Source organism: Barbus barbus, assembly GCF_936440315.1.
Source record: "Barbus barbus genome assembly, chromosome: 43".
In the NCBI taxonomy this organism is placed as follows: Eukaryota; Metazoa; Chordata; class Actinopteri; order Cypriniformes; family Cyprinidae; genus Barbus; species Barbus barbus.
Window position 1 is genome coordinate 22,739,542 of NC_136721.1, and position 19,537 is coordinate 22,759,078.

Below are 19,537 nucleotides of genomic sequence, written 5' to 3' on the forward strand. Positions count from 1 at the left end.
ATAACGTAATTAAATATATTGAGAGCATTTTGAGAAACTGTATATCAGAATTAAAATCTGCTATTTTGACAGTATGAAACTTATTCTAAGAGAAATATGTCGAATTAGTTCCAAATCTGAAAGTAAAAGCCATGGACCGCTTGCTCAAAACATTGAATTATTTAAATACACTCCGAGATCAACAGAGGCGCTATTTAGCTGTAAGCCAGTCAGGCCAGCATTTGATTTTATAACAATGCAGTAAACGTAAAATACAGTATAAAATATTATATTTTAACGAAAGTTAAAGCGCACACTGAGTAGAATGTGGTGCTTATGTAATATTTTATGTTTATTTTTGCCGTTTATGGGGCGGGGCCAAACGGCAATGTCCGTGACGTCACATGTACACGTCGCCAAGCAGGACGCGCTCGGCCAAGATGGCGGACAAGTGTCAGTCGCGGTGTCCTGCACTTTTCTGAGAAACTCAGCTCCAGCCGCGCTCGTATCGAGTTTTGTTTGTATCTGGGCATCTCAACTGGAAGATAACGGGTAAGAGATTCCTCATGGAGCAGTATGTTTTGGGTCGGACAGTTCTGTGGTTCGAAGGATTAACTGTAGTTGTTAGCATGCTAACGGCTAGTGGCCCAGTCAGCTGTCACCTCGCATCCTCTATTTACATTTCTTATGTTGATTCCTTTGTGTTTCTTCTCGTGACATTTCTAAATTCTACTGTCCAGGTCCGTGGTTAAATTTCCAGGCTTCGTTGATTAGTTATGTTGTGGTTTAGCTACTGCTTTCCTGCTCGATTTACACTGCTGTGCATGTTTTGTTTTAACAGTTTGGTCCACTAGGCACCACGATCCACATTAACAGCATTACATTATTTTTGTGTGTTTTCAATACATCGGTAGTAAACCTGTTGTAAGTATATTTCCTGATGTAGTTAAAGAGAGGAATTAAAGACCAGGATGTGACATCAGTGGGTTAAATCCTATACGTGTCCGCCTTGGAGCCGGATATAATACAGTATATTGCAAAGTTCTTTCTATATGCATCTTGCATATTTTTTATTTAAAAAAAGTTGTTTAATAAAATGCTTTCAGCTGCAGATTGAGAGTGTTTTCTGTCATCAGAATCTCTGCAGACAACACAAAACGTCCTGTTCGTGACTAAGAAAAGTAGCCCACTGTGTGGTAACGCAATTAGACTGGTATATGGCACCTCAACTGAATTATCAGCCCTTGGGCTCCAGAAATTCCATTATGTGCTTTCTGTCTGGCCGCAGTATTGTTTCCAATCGGTTCAAATGCAGAGTTAGTGTGTTTTCTGATCCATAATGGCTAAAAGTGTAAGCAGAGACCAGATCACTGTGGATGTAGATTACCTGTTTGGACACCTACTCATTCTTGATTGTTTCTATTTCCCTCAATTTAGCTCAAGCCTGAAACGACACAACTGAAAGTATGTGAATTATAGTTAAATGTTAAAAACCACCGTATATTTGAGCTTCTTCAAAGTTGCCATCCTTTGTGTAGATTACAGCTCTGCAAAGAGCTTTCTAAAAAAATAATGATTAAGTACAGTTACACTCTCAAAGTTTGGGGGGATTTAAATAATCAAAACAAAAATAATAATAAAAACTGTAGTAATGTGAAATATGATTACAATATAAAATTATTATTTTCCATTTGATTATATTTTCAAAGGTAATTTATTCCAGTAATGGCAAAGCTGAGTTTTCAGCATCATTACTCCAGTCTTCAGTTGCACACGATGCTTCAGAAATCATTCTGATATCCTGATTTGATGCTTAGGAAACATTTATTCTTATCAATGTTAAAATCATTTGTGCGGCAGTATTATTATTAGTATTTTTGAAACCATGATACATTATTTGATGAAGAGAAGGCTCAAAGACCAGTATTTATTTGATATAGAAATTTGTTTATTACATTATAAATGTCTTTGCCGTCACTTATGATCAGTGCATCCTTGCTGAATAAGTATTAATCACTAGTGTTAATATCTTTCAAAAAATTATCTTACTGACACCAAACGTTTATAGTACAGCAGTGTATGTTTGTCTAGACAATTAACTTCAAGCATTTACGCATAAGCTTTTAAGTCAAAAGGTTTAAACATCATGGGAAATTATATTCTAACATAATTATATTCCGTAAAATGTGTCCAAATGTTTGACCAGTGCTGTATTTGTCACAGTGGTGTTGTTTTAGTCACAGTTGGTGTGACTGTGAACATTGTCGTTTAATGATAAATGGTGTATTTTCAGAATCAGAATCTGTGTCTGTCCCCTGTTGTTGTAGATTAAACCATGCACTTGTAGAGGTGAGGCCCCCTGCTTTAAAAAATGTCTGACAGGTTTCAAAGTTCAGTGTAACTTAATGCACATTTCTAACACCCGGCCCGCAGTGTGCCTAATATCAGGTTTCTCATCATGGTGACTGTTCATATGCCAACATAGTGGAGTACTGCTGTCTTCACACCTGCTCATCATAAAGCTTATGAATCTCAGATGGTGTGATAATGTTCATTGAAGAGCAGAAACTTGGTTTTAACTTCAAAATGAAATCAAAATTGATGCCACTTTCTCAAATGATCAGATTGTATAAAACAGCTGCATGTCTTGTTCATGAATGGGTGAGGCACTCTGTGTCTGCTAGTGATACTTTTGTGTGTACTTTTATAGAGGTGCCACGTTGCCCCTGTGTTGACACTCTCACCATATGATGTTTAATAAAGCAGAATGGGTATTGTTATTTTAGCTGAGCAGCTATTAGCAATATTAACTGAACTTTGGATGTGTGTTCACATGATTCATGTTGATAACAGGCAAACCCTGTGGTAAAACCATACAATCTTTGCACCAAGATATGACACAAATCTGTGTTTTTCAACTATAGGGAGATCTCCAGTAAGTGTAAACACTTTGGAAACCTGTGAGTGTAAACGATGCAGCCCCCTCCTCGGACAGCTCCTCCTGGAGCTAGTGGACCTCCGCCTACCTCCGGTGGACCCAATGCCTTCAGAAGAACCAGACCTCACAAGCATGGGGCTGCAGCTGCAGCTGCTATGACACCGGCTGCCCCGCCCACGCAGCCAGTGACTGATCCTTTTGCCTTTGGAAGACAAAGTTTTTCGCCCATGGCAGGGGGCAGCCAAGCTCCACCCACAAACAGCAACCCACCTCCTATGCAAGGTCCTCTCCTGCCCGGGTTTAACCCAATGACACCACCACAAGGGCCACCACCAGGAGCAGCGCAGGCAGCCTCTCCTGGCCCACCACCAAGAATTTTTACACCACAACCTGTTCCCCCAAGGTCCGCACCAAGCTCTAATCCGCTACCTGCTGAACCAGGATACTTTAATTCCCAAGAACCAATGCCCTACATAGCACAATTGCCTAACCCTGCTCCTTCCTTCAGCTCTAGTTCATCACATCCACCCTCCACTGGCCCAACACCTCCAGTTCAATCCCAGACTCCTTTTCAATCCCAGCCAACACCTCCCCTGCCTTCTCACTGGGTGCCTGACCATGGAAGCCGCCCACCCTCTGTTCAAAACTACTTTCAGCCAACTAGTGATCTCCCATCTCAGCCTTTTCAAGCTCAAGCCCCACCTCCTGTGCCCTCTCCCTACACAGCCCCACCAGTGACACAATCTCAGAATCAAGGTCTGTCAGCTCAACCACATGTGACTGGGCCTGCTGCAACTCAGCAACAGAACTCCCACTTCCCGGCTCAGAATTACTTCAGTCAGTCAGGTGGACCCTCAGAGCCATGGTTCAATCAAAACCCACAGGGTCCGTCTCAGCATGCCTGTCCTGTCTCCTACTCTGAAATTCCCAGTGACTCCGGAACGCTCTCAATGTTCTTTCGGGGCAATGATGTTGAAAATGTAGAAACTCTGTCAGGGGAGGGACGTGTAAATGGGATTCATCACCCTTTCCATTTGACGACTGAGTTCTCTGGTCCATATTTGAATGACACTGGTAACATTCGAGCTGGAGCAGGACCGTGTGATTCTGTGGAGAATCAGGAATGTGTTCCAAACCAGGAAGTGCTGCCTAGTGAGCCTCCTCCAAGCCATGCCTTTGAGGGGGGGCCTAATTTGGAGACACCTGACACTGGTCCTCGTCTTGCCCGCTCTGCAAGTGTTTCATCCAGCTACAGTAATGTCAGTCACAGCAGCGGACCCGGTCCTCACAGTGGCAGCCACATCCCTCGGCGACAGCAAGGTGTTGTGGGAACATTTATCCAACAGGAAAGTCCCCGCCCACCAGATCACCCTCCTTTGCATCCCTCCACTGGTGGATACTTTGAACAGATAGACTCCAACCCAGCTGCAGAGGCTAGTCCTACTTTCCCAACTCCTAGCCCACCTAAACCAGTTGGTGTGTTCCAAGCGAGTGCGAATTCTTCCTTTGAGCCTGTCCGCTCACATGGTGTAGGAGTTCGACCTGCGGAGGTTGATCGTGCACGCATGGTCATGGAAAAGGGTGGACGTGACATGCAGCCTGGCAATCTAGAACAACCCCCAGACAACTTGGAGACCATTTACTTACCAGAACGCCGACCCTCATCTCGAGCTCAGGGAGCACGACGCCCCATTGAGGGTCCCGCTACGACACTCTGGGCTCAAAATGACACTGCCAGTCTAGGTGCTAACATACTTTTAGCCCCTGCAGCACCCTCTCTGGCTGCAACATTTGTTCCAGCACATCCCTCCGAAGTCATCCAGCCACCGGAGGATGGCCCTCTTGATTTGCATCCAGTGAAGCCAGATCCACAGCCTCCCTTGGAAAACCTGGAAATTCCCCCAGACTCCACGCCTCAGGCAAGTCTGGGATATGCATCCTTGCTGGTGACCTCGCCTCCCGTAGAGCCCCTAAACCAGCCTATGTTGATTGCGCCACCTTCCAGTTTGGTTTCCTCTCAAAACCTCTCGCAACCCACCAATCAGACAAGTCCTCAAGAGACAGCAACTCCTGTGCACCCACCCCCTCAGTCTTCTGTGACCAATCAAATGCCTCAAAATTCCCCTCCAATGAATCAGCCGCAGCCTCTTTTCTCTCAGACACCAGTAAACTTTAGCACTTCTTCCACTCAAGGTATCTTGAATCTAGCACGCGAGGCAAAAGATGTTCAGCCCTCTGTTCAAGCACCCCAACCCGTTCTCTCAAGGGCTCAGTCTCTTAGAGGTGACAGCCAGTTCTTTCAGCCTTCTGTTTCTCAAGCTCAGACTTCTGCCCCTGCCACCAGTCACAATGAATCTTCAAATTATGAGCTGCTTGATTTTTCTATGCATCAACCACAGTCCACAACTCAGGTGACAGTTCCAGCTGTCTCTCAGTCTGCCCATCCTGCGGGCTTGGTGAATAACACACCCGGCTTTTACCTGCAGGTCACCAAAGATGCACAGCAGGGTGGGCAGTCTGACAGCGAGGCTCTGCCCCTTCAGCAGATCTCTAACCCCCCACGACCCTCCAGCAACCAACCCAACAATGATCTGACACTCACCTCCCACCCTGCCCATCCACCTCCAGCTCAACACCAGCCTCCTCCACAGGCCCCGCTAACTCAACGTGGTGTCCCTCCTGGATCTGGATATGCCCCACCTTCTTACCCACCCCAGTCTGGGAACTCTGTCCCCCAGCCACTTCAAGAACCCCAAAGACCTCCTTCATCTCTAGGCAGTCAGTCAGGCCATGGTGCTCCTCCTGCGATGCCACCTGGTCCGGGTTATGCAGGGTACTACCCAGGACCCTACCCTGAGTACCAGAATGGAAGACCGCCGTATCCACCCCAGTACCCTGTGGATCCCAGATCTCAAAGCTACTATCAGGTGCAGTGATGTAATGATCTAGTGTGTTTCCACCTAACAATGTTTCTAAATGCTAGACGTAAAACATGACTAGTAAAATATTCATATTTTTCTTTGTTTCAATTTTGTAGGATGATCCCTACCGTAGAGGAGATCCTCGATACAGCTTGTATGATGGTCAAAATCCTGGCTACCGGGAGGCTGAACGTCAACCTGAGAGGCCAAGTTCTAGAACCAGCCAATACTCAGACAGACCCAATTCCAGGTCAGGTCATTCACACTCTTTCTGAGACTTTGAACCTGTTTTCACACTTGGTCTCTCTTGCTTGCTCTATTAATAACTTGCTTTCTATCCCTGATTCTCTGTTTGTTCAAATTGCATATTTGGTTCCAAACTGTATTGAGCTTGCATACCATAACTTGCAAGAAGCAGCTGTTAACCACTAGAATTTTTGATTTACACCATAACTTAACATGCACAAAATCCTGAATACAGCACTTCAACTGTAGACCAATCTTCCAGTCATACCCAGAATCTGATGTAAGTATTTAGCACCAAAAGCCCTAGTTTAAAAGCATCCTTAGACTGCACATTTAGTACTTTTGTTTTTAATTTTTATTTATTTTTTTTCATCTTAGACAGGGGTATCAAGAAGACTTTTCTAGATCCAGCCGTAGTGCCTATGATGACTATTATGCAAACTACTATAAGAGACAGTATGATGCTTATGGAGGTAAAGACAGCACTACAGACACTTTATCTCTATGCACCCAAGAGTTAAACATGGTTTCTGCTTTTTACTTATGAGTGTGTGTTTGTGTGTATTCAGATGGGAGCAGGTGGTATGATCCAAATGCTGCTTATGATCCACGCTACAGAGCCTACTATGATCAAGCATATGGCTGGTACTATGGAGATGCCTACTACAACCAACAATATCAAAACAGGTACACACATACACTTGTGCAGTCATTGTTTTTGTACATGCTGACACCTCTCTAACTGAGTTTTCATGATAATGGTTGCTAGCCGAAGAGAGGGCTATGATGACCCATGGCGGTATTACCCTGGTTATGACTCCAGCTTTGATGATGAGTGCCGCAGACGTGACCCATACGCTGACGATTTTGACCGCCGTTCGGTTCACAGTGAACAGTCAGCACACAGTGTGCATTCAACACACAGTCGACGCAGTAGCTTCAGCTCACGCTCACAACAGGTCTGTGTAGATCTTATTGTGCCTGTGTATGTGTCTGTGCAATGTGTGTAACAGATTTCTTCTTTATACAGAGTCAAGTGTATAGAAGTCAACCAGATTTGGTCAGTGCAGCCTATGATGCCACTGGGACGACTCTTCCAGCGGATTACACCTACAGCCAGTATCCTAACCCCTCCGATACTGTAGATTACAGTCATATTCCCTACTCTACTGACAACACCTGGACTGCTCCAGAGCAGCGTAAGTATTACACACAAAGCACAATGTCCATCATAATGTTGCATTTAATGTTGGGATTTTCATTTGAACCACAGCCTTCTGTTTTCATTATAAACTTTCCACAAAATACTACTCATTTATCAGGTTTATTGATTGATACAGTGTTTTTTTTTAGTATCATTTATCTACAATTTTTTATTTTTAATTAAAAAAATTGTATTTATTTTTTTTGTTTTGATTTTAGTTAAAGTTTTGGTCATTTTTCTGCGTTTTTGTCATTTTTATTAGTTTTATATATCTATATAGTTTAAATGCATATTTTAGTTTTAGTTGAGTTATTGTAGCACTTAAAGAAAAACTAAATGAAAAGGAGAAATGTCTTGGCAGCTAGCTAAAATAAAATTTGATTTGATTTCAGTTAATATATTTTTCAATAATTAATTTTTTTAACGGTTCTTGTTCATAATAATATCCCTGGCTTGACATAAGTGTTTCCCGGCATTCTCTGTAGCATTAAAATGCTTAAAGCATCAATTTTACACTTAATGCACATGCATTACAAAGAGGTTCCTCACTTTTTTTTGGAAGTAAAATTATCATGAACCAGCTTTCTCTGTGTCTTTCTCAAATTTTTTTCTCTTTCTCAGCTCCTCCAAGGCCGTTGACCCCAGAGAAGTTTTCTGTTCCTCATCGCTGTGCTCGGTTTGGTCCGGCTGGTCAGCTGATCCTTGTCCAACCCAACCTTCCCTCTGCTGGTCAGCCTACACTTGTGGAAATCCACAGTATGGAGGTAACAACTGAGTCAGAGTACAAATATCCCGATATATAAATCAACTGCAGGTCATCACCTTTAAAACAATAAAATAGGAATAAATAGTACCTTGCAGCTGATTGAGTTACCTTGCAATTAGATGTTAATTTGTTTAACTTTTGAACTTCCCCTTGATCCTCAACTGTGCAGTTTTGTTTTGTTTTTGTGATTTGGTTATAAATAGCTCCATGATAATTGCTCAACTACATTATTTGCATCTGATATCTTGGCTGTGGTGTTATTCCAGATGATTTTGCAAGATTCTCCAGAGCAGTCAGAAATGCGTTCATTCCCTGGCCCACTCGTCAAGTAAGAGTCATCCTTTATTTACTGAGTAAAGGCATACATGTGTATACTCTGACGCTGTTAGAGCCACGTACACAGTCAAACAATCCAGTCATCATCTCATGTTTACATCCACAGAGAGGAGACTCATAAGGTGGATGTCATAAAGTTTGCTCAGAACAAAGCCCAAGAGTGTTTGCGAAATGATGACCTCATTGACAAAGACTCCGCCTACCTCATCTGGGAGTTCATTGTGCTGCTGTGTCGCCAGAATGGGGTGAGTATTTGTGCAGCCCTAACCATAATTAAGAGTGTGTATTGTGTTTGGTTGCTTGTTCGATACCAATACTGAATCGTTTTTCGTCTTTGTTTTAGACTGTAGTGGGCACAGACATCGCTGACCTGTTGCTAAAGGAGCATCGCTCTGTCTGGTTGCCGGGAAAATCACCCAATGAGGCTAATCTCATCGACTTCAACAACGAAGCAATAGAGCGTGCCGAGGAGGAAGAGGCGGGGCCAATATCCCTTCTATCAGATACTTTCATGGGCGTGCCAGAGAATGTTGGCAAGGAGACTGAGCGTTTCAGAGAACTTCTACTATTCGGCCGCAAGAAGGCAAGACAAACTGCATGACTTTTCTTACCCCATTCAGCCATATATTGTCTGATTTGCTACATTTACTTTTTAAGATTAAAACAAAAGATGGATTCATTGTTATTCTTAATAAGCACAAAAACAAGATAACAGTAAGATACAATCAATGACAAACTAGCTTGGAAAAAGTTTATTAACAAAAAGAATAAGATGAGGCATGGCATACACCACATGCTGTATTATATACCGACTAATAAATTACAGAATGTTTAGCAAACACTGAGGAATCAAATAAAAGAAAGCCTCCATAGCGTAACGTGAAGTAAACAGCAAAGTTAACAAGCTTTTCAAAATGAAAACAAAAAGTAAAACTAAACTTGCTGTCCGTGACCGTGCTTGGAAGGTTTTTTCCCACAAGAATTTGGTTTAAGAAGCGGTCTTTTAGCCAACTTTACTTTAGCTTGAAAACCATCCATTGTTTCCTCAATATTCGCGTAATTTTTGTCGTGCGCACCTTCACGCTCCTGCTGACGCGGCGAGTATAAACCAGTTTCGTTATGCTTTTAGTGTCTGCATATTGAATGGGGAAAGGAAATTATAATTTTTTTCAGTCCTTAGCTGATCACATGCCTGCATATTGTTTTATATGGATATAAATTGTGTTTTTTTTTTATTTCTGACTGACAAAACCATATATTTAATCAGTGGAAAGACAATTGAGAAGTTTGTGTGTGTTTGTTAGGACGCTCTGGAGTCTGCTATGAAGAATGGCCTGTGGGGTCACGCGCTGTTACTGGCCAGTAAGATGGACAACAGAACACACGCCCGTGTCATGACCAGGTAAACCACATCTACTTAAAATGACCTATGGCTGTGTGCTTCCAAAGCAACAAATAGGGCTAAATTGTCTTAATATTTGTGCTTTTCAGATTTGCCAACAGCCTGCCCATTAACGACCCTCTTCAGACGGTGTACCAGCTCATGTCAGGACGAATGCCAGCTTCTGCTACTGTATGAGAGAGTTTGTGTTTTAGATGTGTTAATATAGTAATTTATGCAATGCTTATCTTCATATACATCATCTGTTTCTCCGACAGTGTTGCGGAGATGAGAAATGGGGTGATTGGCGACCTCACCTGGCCATGGTGCTGTCCAACCTCACACACACTCTGGATCTTGACACCCGCACCATTTCCACCATGGGCGACACTTTAGGTACATAAATGTAGATGCAAAGCATACGCACATTACAGATGCAGCACTGGATCTGTAGTCAAGACTATTCTGTGTTTTATAGCATCTAAAGGTCTAGTAGATGCAGCCCATTTCTGTTACCTGATGGCTCAGGTGGGTTTTGGTGTTTACACCAAGAAAAGCACCAAGATGGTCCTTATCAGCTCCAATCACAGGTATGTAATAACACATGTAGTTGATTAGAGATATGTGTGCAAACAACTACACAGCAAGGACACAAAATGTGCAAATGCACATGGTATTTGTTTGCACTAACACCTATTCACTCTTGTCTTTCTCCCAGCTTGCCATTTTTGAAGTTCTGCTCGTCAGAGGCGATTCAGCGGACAGAATCATATGAATACGCTCAGTCTCTTGGCTCTCAGCCTCTCTCTCTGCCAAACTTCCAGGTGAGACAAACACATAACGTAGTCACTCTACTAGGGATGTTTTCACAACCAACTAGTGGTTGACTATTATTCACAATTATAGACGCTCTGTATAATTAGGCTAGTTAGGTCTATCTGTACTAGGGCTTCACAGTATATCAAAACAAAAATTTATATTGCGATACGGCTCAGTGCAAAAGACAAATTGTGATATCTGCGATAATTAAATGAATATATGCATTGCATGTTTCAGAGCAAATGTTTATTTAAAGCTCATGATCCTCTGTTTCAAGGCCTTATAGCGTCTTGGTTCATTTACTGTGAATCGAGCTGATTTGAGAAGCAAGAAGAGCATATCATGAGCTGGACATGTGTAAATGAACACAGAGCCACGTTTCACTCTGAAACCAGCAGTGCATATATTTATTTGCAGACAAATACCAAAATGAAAGCTTGATGGAAATGAAAATTAAGAAATTAATATGTAAATATTAGTACTGTTATTTTACCGTTGTACTTTAATTATTTCTGTTATCTTTATTAAATACTTGACTTGTTTTACAGTATAATAGTATTGGTGCAAAAAAAACCTTTTTGGTTATTGAAGGAAATTTTAGTTGGTTTTCTAATGCTGTGCAGCCCTAATCTGTATAATCCACACAAATCCAGGAAGGTTATGACCTTTACCTTTTGACCTATCCAGGTGTTCAAGTTCATCTATGCGTGTAGACTGGCGGAGGCGGGACTCTGTGCTCAGGCCTTCCATTACTGTGAGGTCATCTCACGCACCCTGCTGAGCTTACCTGAGTACTACTCGGCTGTGTTCATCAGTCAGCTCATACAGGTACACAGATTGACACGCATCAGAGGATTCTGCCTTTGAGTTTACATTTCTGCCTAATCCTTCTCGTGTTTGATTACAGATGTCTCTGAGGTTGAGGTTTTTTGACCCTCAGCTGAAAGAGAGACCAGAGCAGGAGTTGTTTATAGAGCCTGATTGGTTACTGCATCTCCGACAACTTGATGGACAGATCAAGGTGTGTGTCTGTTTTCTTTTATCCGTAGGTCATCATGCCAGTGATGCATGTTATTGACATGCATTGCTCTGTTTCTGTGTAGTACCAGTAAATTAATCATGTACTTTTTCGATTCATGGCTTGATACCAAATAGGGCTGATTAGTGGGAAAAAAAAAAATCACGATATGAATTAGTGGGATTATGAAATCTCTAAGGCTTTGATTTATTTAAATAAATGTGTTTCAGAGTGATGCATGGCACTGTGTACATTTACATGTTCATTTATTATTATTAATATTATTATTATTATTATTAAATGCTCTATTTTACAGTGAAATAGTATTACAATAGTAAATTTTTATTTACAATTTATTTAATAGTAAAATCATCATAATTGTTATTATTAATTATATTGATGCATAATTGCAACATTTTAGATTTTTATCAGAAACAAAAATATATGTTTATTTTACCCAAATCAATAATAGGCCTATAATATTACTTATTATTATTAAATAAATTAAATTAAATTAAACAAATGAATAATAATAATCATCATCTTAACAATAATTATTATAATTTTTAATCATTTTAATTGATACATTATTGTTGCGTTTTAGGCCAAATTATACAGTCCTGCATAAAAACACAGCAAACCTGGAGAGCTTTTTTTTTTAAATCACGCTTTAAATTAGTCACAAATTTTATGAAAAAAAAAAAAACTCAATTGCATTTTTCTCCCCATCTAAATAATTGTTCAGTGAAGTAATGCACATATATTTGTGTACGTTCACGTTTGACTGTTTTATGATCACGTGCATGTTGTTGTTGTCCCATTCAGGATGGTGCGATCACCTTTCGTGTGGATCGCAGCACCCCACAGCTTTATCCCTGCAGTACACCCAGTTCAGAAGACCCGTGCAGCCCACCTGACCCCTCGACTCTGAATCCTGATCCCCACAATCCTCTCATGACCTCTCTTTTGCCCCCAGCTGGCGTTCAACTCATGCCACCAGGTATGTCCCATTATAACATGTTAACTGAAGTAGATTATATTTTGATTCTGTAATCATTCACCATCCTCTTTTATGGTCTCCTTTAGCTCCTCCCACTATTCTGCAGGATGGGGCGGTCCCTCTGCAGCAGGCCCCGCCTCCGAGTGAAAGCGTTCCATTCTACCCAGTGGCATCGGGGCCACCACAGCCAAATTTTGCGACACCGTTCCAACCTGAAATGCATGAGCAATACATGCCCATGCCACGCCAAATTCCCCAACAAATACCACAGCATATGGCCCAGCAAATGCCCCCACAATTTCCGATGTACAGCCCTACAGAAATGCCTCCACAGATGCCACCAGGAATGCCACCACAGATGCCCCCTCCAATGCCTAGGGCTGAACATGGCTCCACCCCTTCCGCCCCTCAGCAGTTCCCCCAGTCGTCTCCCACGTTCACTGCCCCTCCTCCACAAGGGAAGGACTTCTATGATGAAATGGCACGCATGGTAAGTTAGAAAAAGCTAGAAACGCAGTATTCCTATTTAGTCCAACAACAACAACGGCTGTTATTACTTTTAAAAGTAATGCCTTACATTGTCGCATAAAATGTAGCATCATTATTTTAATGGAATATAACTCATTAGTTATGTTAGTTTTGCATTTTATTGGGTTTTATTGCCTGTTACTCCATATTTACTGCCGCCACCAGTGTTGGCTTATATTGCTTTTAAAATGCATTACATTGTATTACCCATACAAAGAATATATTATATTTTTGGGGGAATATAACACTTACAGTGTATTCTATAAAATGTATTAAACCTATTCCTCTTGTTGTTTTTTCAAGGGCCCAGGCAGAAGATCACGAACCACTTCACAGTCGTCAGTGCAACTGGTACAGTCTATATATACATACACACTGTACCGTTCAAAGATACAAGTGTTTTTATTGTAAATTAATACTTACATTTACGAGGGTGCATCAAATGAATCCAAAATTAAAGACCTTTATGATGTTACAAAAGATTTCTATTCATAATAAATGCTATTCTTTTGAACTTTACACAAAAAATTGAATCTGCTCAACTGTTTTCAATATTAATATTAATCCGAAATGTTTCTTAAGCAGCAAATCAGCATATTAGAATGATTTCTGAAGGATCATGTGACAAGATGCTGAAAATTCAGCTTTGATCACAGGAATAAATTACATTTTAGAATATATTCAAATACAACAGTTATTTTAAGTTTAATAATACTTCAAAATATTACTGTTTTTACTATTTGATCAAAAAACCTATATTTTTACCTATACATTTTTTTGACCTATATTTGATCAAAAAAATGTAGCCTTGGTGAACACGAGAGTTTCAAAAACTATTTAAAAATTTTATATTTTTTAACATAAGTGTTTAATCAAATGTTGTCTTGATTTGCAGACATCAGGTCGTCGGTCTCGCACAACATCTGAATCGTCCAATCATTCTGGACGAGAGCGCAGCAGTTCTCTAGTCAATCAGGGCTCTCCACCTCCCCCTCCTATCCCAGAGGCTCCACCCCAGGACGAACCCAAGAAGACCAAGAAAGACTCTCCCAAAAAAGTACATATACATCGACCCACTGGACATGCACTAGAAAATCTGCAATCGCAGTTGAAATGAATGTTGCATTTCCTTCTTCATCAGGGAGCGAGTGGCAGCTGGCTGACCTGGCTGTATCCAAAACGAAAGAACGAAGCACATCTGCCAGATGACAAGAGCAAATCTGTAGGCACCTACTTCCAAAGCATATCCTGCTCTCTCTCATGATCGGTTTGTCTTGTTTTGTAGCTTTTATTAAGAGAATACCTCTATTTTTCAGATTGTGTGGGATGAAAAGAAGCAGAAATGGGTGAACCTGGAAGAGCCAGAGGAAGAGGTACAGGCAGGAATTCATGCATTTCAAATGCTGTATTATATTGTGCATGTATCGTTGTGAATGATGGTATTTGTATGTGTTTCAGAGCAAACCCCCTCCTCCTCCACCCACCGGCTTCCCCAAAGCTCCAATGGGCGGGATGGGGCCACCAGGAGTGGGTGGTCCATCAGGGGGGCCACCTGTGAATATGTTCTCCAGGAGAGCAGGTGGGTCACCTTTTCTCATCCTAATTGCTTCTTAGTGAGAATTCTGTCCATATATTCATCTAGTGAAATTCTAAATATGTATTTCCTCTGAAATAAAACGGTCATTGCTGCAGTGTTGTTTTTAACTAAAACTGAAATCATTCAAATTAATTTGTTAATTGAAAGAAAGCTTATAAATAAATAGATTATTAATAAAATGATAAAAGCGCTTGACATTAATATATATAAAGAAATATATTTTATTTAATTTATAAAAAATAATATTTTAATAAATAATATTTAAGTGCTATATAAATAATACTGAAATACACTATGCCAAATACATGAAAATATTTAAAGAAATTACATTATCATTTTTAAATGAAACTAAATAAAAAAATCAAGTTGAAAATAATTGAAGCATTTTATAAAATAAATGGACATGAAAAGAATGTTATTTGTTCATATGTACCAAAAATACAATATATAGTAATAAACAGCAATATTTATGTATGTATATTTTATTGAAATGGCTCACGGGGACATTGATAAGCTGAACGAACTGATGAATCAGTTCTTTGAATTGGACAGTATTACCAAACTGATTCATGAAAATGAATCAAACTTCCCAAGCGGTTTAAAGCAAAGACACTATGAAAGTTCTCATGGCTGGTTAGTAAGAGAGTTTGTGTGTGTGTTTCAGGCACTAAGAGCCGATATGTGGACGTGTTGAATCCCGGTCGTAGAGGATCTAAACCGTCCGCTGCGGTACCGCCTCCTGCTGATCTGTTTGCTCCTCTCGCACCCATGGCCATGCCAGCTAACCTCTTTACACCAGCTGCAGGTGTGCATGTGTACGTCAGTGTGTTCTGTATATGAGTGTGTGTCTGTGTGAAGTCTAACACTGCTGTTTTCAGCCTCAGATGAGCAGCAGCAGCCGATGGAGGGAAGCGTTCCAGACGCCAGTGGAGAAAACACAGAGCAGACTAGTGCCACAGTGCCACAGGTACACACTATCAATATTACACACAGTGTTCAGAATATACTTTCCACAACTGGAATTGTTCAGCTAATTTTTTCTTGCGTATTCCTTGCCTTTCTCTTTTTATTGTTACATGGTTAATAGTGGAAAAGAGTTTTGGTACTTCCCAGCTAAATGTCTGATGGTAAACGTTGTTAGAGAACACATGCCTTTATCTGAGCTTTTCTACTGTTAACATCTCTTGATTTGCTCATATTGCTTTGCACATGTTATTTGTTTGTATATATTTATTTAATTCGCTTTTTATTTTTATTATTTATTTTTTAATCATCAGAGCCTGAAATTATTTTGCATGTGGCTCTTGACATTATATTTTATTTTTATTATAATTTTTTTGTATTTGCTAACCAGAGCAAGTTTTTTTTTTCTTTCATTTTTATATATTATATTATATTATATTAATTAATTTTTTTTTTATGTTCAGAGGCAGATTTTTATTTTTATTAACTTCTTTAGTTTGTTTTCTCACCAGAGGAAGTTAGCTTTTTTTTTTCTTGCATTTGTCTTTGTTGTTGTTTTTTTCTTTAATTTATTAATCTCAGCCACTTTGTTTTTTCTTTCTCTAGGATTTGTTTTTTAACAATGTATTATTAATTGATTGATTCATTTATTTAACTACAGTATGCCTGGATGTATTATGGCAGTGAGAAAGTGATTGAGGATTTAATGTAGTTTATCATTATAATTATTTATTATTCTCATTACTGTATTAATTATTCATTACTGCATTCCAGCAAAAATATATTTTTACTAAAATGAATTTTATTGAATCCTAATTCTAAGCAGACATGCTTTCAACACACATCTGCTGTAATGAATGTGTTTTCCATCTAGATGTTTAATCCGAATGCTTTGCCTCCCGGCCCGGAAGGGACGCAGTCTGGAGAGGTCAGATCCTCCTTTAATGCCTTACCACTTCTCCTTTAAAGCTGCTTCATCCTGTCACGCCCGGCTCCTTCACCCATGAATGCAGAATAACACAATTATAACCACACACTTGCTCACATGTATACTTACTACCTCTGAAATACACACATATTGTAACTTGCATCTCTAACTGTATTCTATGATTATGAGCTTTGATTATGATCACACAAAGAGCATGAGTGTGTGCGAGCGTGTTTGAGAGTGAGAGAACATGTTAAGGTCTACACGCTGCTGAGGCATGATGTAATCATATTTTAATGATTGACAAGAGATGTGTGATTTAAGATGGCGCTGCATGGGATTAATTCAGGTTTGTGGTGTTTTTGTTTCGTTTATTCCTGCTGTTCTAGCTGTCACGTTCTAGCTCAATGAGTTCTCTATCTCGAGAAGTGAGTCAGCATTTAAATCAGGTACTTTCAGCTGGTTCTTATCTGAAACACACACACACACCTTTTCCAGACACTGCAGTGATAAAACAGTGCTTTCTAATGCTGTATAGTAAAACACCATTTACATGCTGTCTGCATGCTTCTAACATCACACACTTGTAGCCACACCTCCAGCATGACACCAGCAGCCCTGACTGAGTAACCGGCCAATAGGAAGGGTTCTTGGATTTCAGAGGCGTGCTGAAGATCGAGGCTCTGCCCCCTTTTGGTGCACGATATATTAACCAATCACGTGCTGCATGCTAATCATGACTTTCAGTGGGCATGGCTGTCTGTATCCATGGACATGGGTGGTGATATTGCTCTCCTGTCCAAATAGTAATCGCAAATGTGTTCTCATAGGTTCCCACTCAGCCGCCAACGCAAGGAGCTCCGCCTGCAGGAGGCGTGACCTTTTATAACCCCTCCCAGTTTGCACAGGTTAGAATCTCAAGGGACATTTAAGGAGATTCAGTGTTGTTTTTGTTAACTAGAATTATTACGAAATCACTTTTGTTAATTAAAAGAAAGCAATTTTGATTAAAAATGAAAATTAGAAATGTTATGGCAACTAACTGAAATAATGTTTAAGTTGAAGTATTATAATTACTAAAAAATATATATTTTTAAAATTTTTAACTGAAATAAAATAAATGGAATCTAAATAGATATATTTTGCAAAAAATCACATAAAAATGAATAAAACCTAAACTAAAATTAACAAGAAATATTAATTTAAAAAAGAGAAAAAATAATAAAAAAATGACAAAGCACTTAAATGTATTAAAACAAACTATTAAATGAAAATATGAATATAAAAGATCATTCAAAATATTAATAGTATAACACTCTGTCGAAATACATTAAAATGTTTCATGTAGGAAATTTGAAGTTTTTTTTTTTTTTTTTTTATATGACAGAAAAATTCTAGTTAAAAATAATCAGGGGTTACACTAAATGAGCAAATCATAATGAATGATAAATGGCAATATTTACTGGTGAATAAAGTAAAAAAAAAAAAAATGAATCACCATATGTCATTTGAGACAATTGTTTTGTATTAAAAGTTATGGTTAAATGTGAAAATGATGCACTGAATTGCATACATTTCCAGAAAATACTTCTGGATATTGGATTAAACCAGGTTTAATTTTTTTTTTTTTTAAGTTTTGATATTATTTAAATTATTAAACTTATTGAAGTATAGGAATACAACTCTGTACTAAAAGTGATATTAAAATGGAGATTTCTCCAAACTTATTTAGGCCTTTAAAGGTTTGTATTGCAAATACACAGATGCAAATAGATAAAGTGCAATAAAACAAACATGTTAAGTATATTTTGGATGTTTTCTGAACCAATGCATGAAAAAAGTGTGGTTTTGCCTTAGAAGCTGACATGTAAATGTCTTTCTCTGTCTTTTCCAGTCTGTTCCCACAAGCCACGTTCGACCTGGTCGTCTGGGACAGAGAGGATACCCCACACTGAAATAAGAGTATCGCTGTAGTTTTAGATCAAACTGTGGTTCTAGACCAGATCGGACTGAAGTTTGGTTCCTGCCTGGACTCTTTGAAGCGCTGGTATGCGGCCCTCAGCCTTCAGAATAACGTCATCGCTGTCAAAATCATGGTTTTCCCGAACAGATCAGAACGGATCGGATCGGACATCATCTGTTTCTCCTTATAAACTCCTCGTACCCATTACAGTCTAACTCTTGTTCTGCGTTTGTACGGACCAGGCGGCGCTTCCTAAACGTGAGCAGTGTGAATGTAAGTGCAATATGTCGATTTTAGCCCTGTGTAGTTTGATTTCCTTTAGTAGTCTGCTCATTTCAGCAGGGTGAGAGCGAGTGCATTTGTGTGCGTGAGTGGGGAGGAAATGTGGGCGTCTTGCTGATGGATGCCAGCCAATGCATGAGTTAGAGGGCGGTCTGGCCTGTTTTCATGGGAACAGTGCAGCGTACCAGAATGTTTTAGATATTTATTAAGCTTCCGGTCGAAATGCCGTCGCCGGACAGGATCCGTACATCAGAGTGAGTCACGGCGGGCTAAACAAACCCATCTCTTTTACCGTCTCCTGAACGAATCCTCATTTTGCCAATAGCGAAGAATCATACATTTATATGATTTACCAAAATCTTGTGATCATTGTGCGTGTTTTGCTCATAAAATATCATTTATTATTTTCCTGGCTTCATCTCGCTCTCTGATCAATCGTCTTCGTGTCTCTTAATCACACGCCGTTTTTCCTTTGCTCGTTCTGGGGTTCTTGTTCCCATGGTAACAGCGGGAGTTTTTTAATTCCAAAGGTCAGCTCTGTTTGAAGGAAGCGCGGACTTTTCCAGTGTGTTTAGAAATTGACTGTACAATTCTTGATAAAGTGATAATAAAGATATTTTTGAGCTCTTTAATACTTGAGGGTTTTTTTATTTTTATGTTTAATATTA

The 19,537-nt window shown here is 39.8% G+C and overlaps 1 protein-coding gene across 2 annotated transcripts; it reads left to right on the top strand.

The window, feature by feature from the left end:
• The first annotated feature begins 404 nt into the window (after positions 1 to 404).
• LOC306862783 (protein transport protein Sec16A-like) lies at positions 405 to 19,500 on the top strand. Of its 2 annotated transcripts, XM_079405769.1 has the most exons (32): positions 405 to 531; positions 2,904 to 5,844; positions 5,955 to 6,088; positions 6,320 to 6,364; positions 6,463 to 6,557; positions 6,654 to 6,771; positions 6,854 to 7,043; positions 7,115 to 7,283; positions 7,910 to 8,052; positions 8,321 to 8,382; positions 8,497 to 8,635; positions 8,734 to 8,973; positions 9,695 to 9,792; positions 9,882 to 9,963; positions 10,050 to 10,167; positions 10,250 to 10,361; positions 10,490 to 10,595; positions 11,278 to 11,418; positions 11,498 to 11,611; positions 12,434 to 12,608; positions 12,695 to 13,098; positions 13,440 to 13,487; positions 14,032 to 14,193; positions 14,278 to 14,358; positions 14,453 to 14,509; positions 14,595 to 14,715; positions 15,398 to 15,538; positions 15,612 to 15,700; positions 16,571 to 16,624; positions 17,014 to 17,073; positions 17,455 to 17,532; positions 18,519 to 19,500. In XM_079405769.1, the coding sequence occupies exons 2-32, from the start codon at positions 2,953 to 2,955 to the stop codon at positions 18,582 to 18,584; spliced, it is 6,534 nt and encodes a 2,177-aa protein (XP_079261895.1). In that variant the 5' UTR covers positions 405 to 531; positions 2,904 to 2,952; the 3' UTR covers positions 18,585 to 19,500. The 2 variants fall into 2 exon arrangements, with proteins under 2 accessions (XP_079261895.1, XP_079261896.1); XM_079405770.1 differs by lacking the exon at positions 17,014 to 17,073.
• Positions 19,501 to 19,537: the final 37 nt, after the last annotated feature.

What these genes read in the sequence shown, in the direction of transcription:
- LOC306862783 (XM_079405769.1), top strand. Translation starts at nt 2,953, where the DNA reads ATGCAGCCCCCTCCTCGGACAGCTCCTCCTGGAGCTAGTGGACCTCCG. An exon ending in TCATCAGTCAGCTCATACAG is followed by an intron (nt 11,419 to 11,497) that starts GTACACAGATTG and finishes GTTTGATTACAG; the next exon opens with ATGTCTCTGAGGTTGAGGTT. An exon ending in AGAAAGACTCTCCCAAAAAA is followed by an intron (nt 14,194 to 14,277) that starts GTACATATACAT and finishes CTTCTTCATCAG; the next exon opens with GGAGCGAGTGGCAGCTGGCT.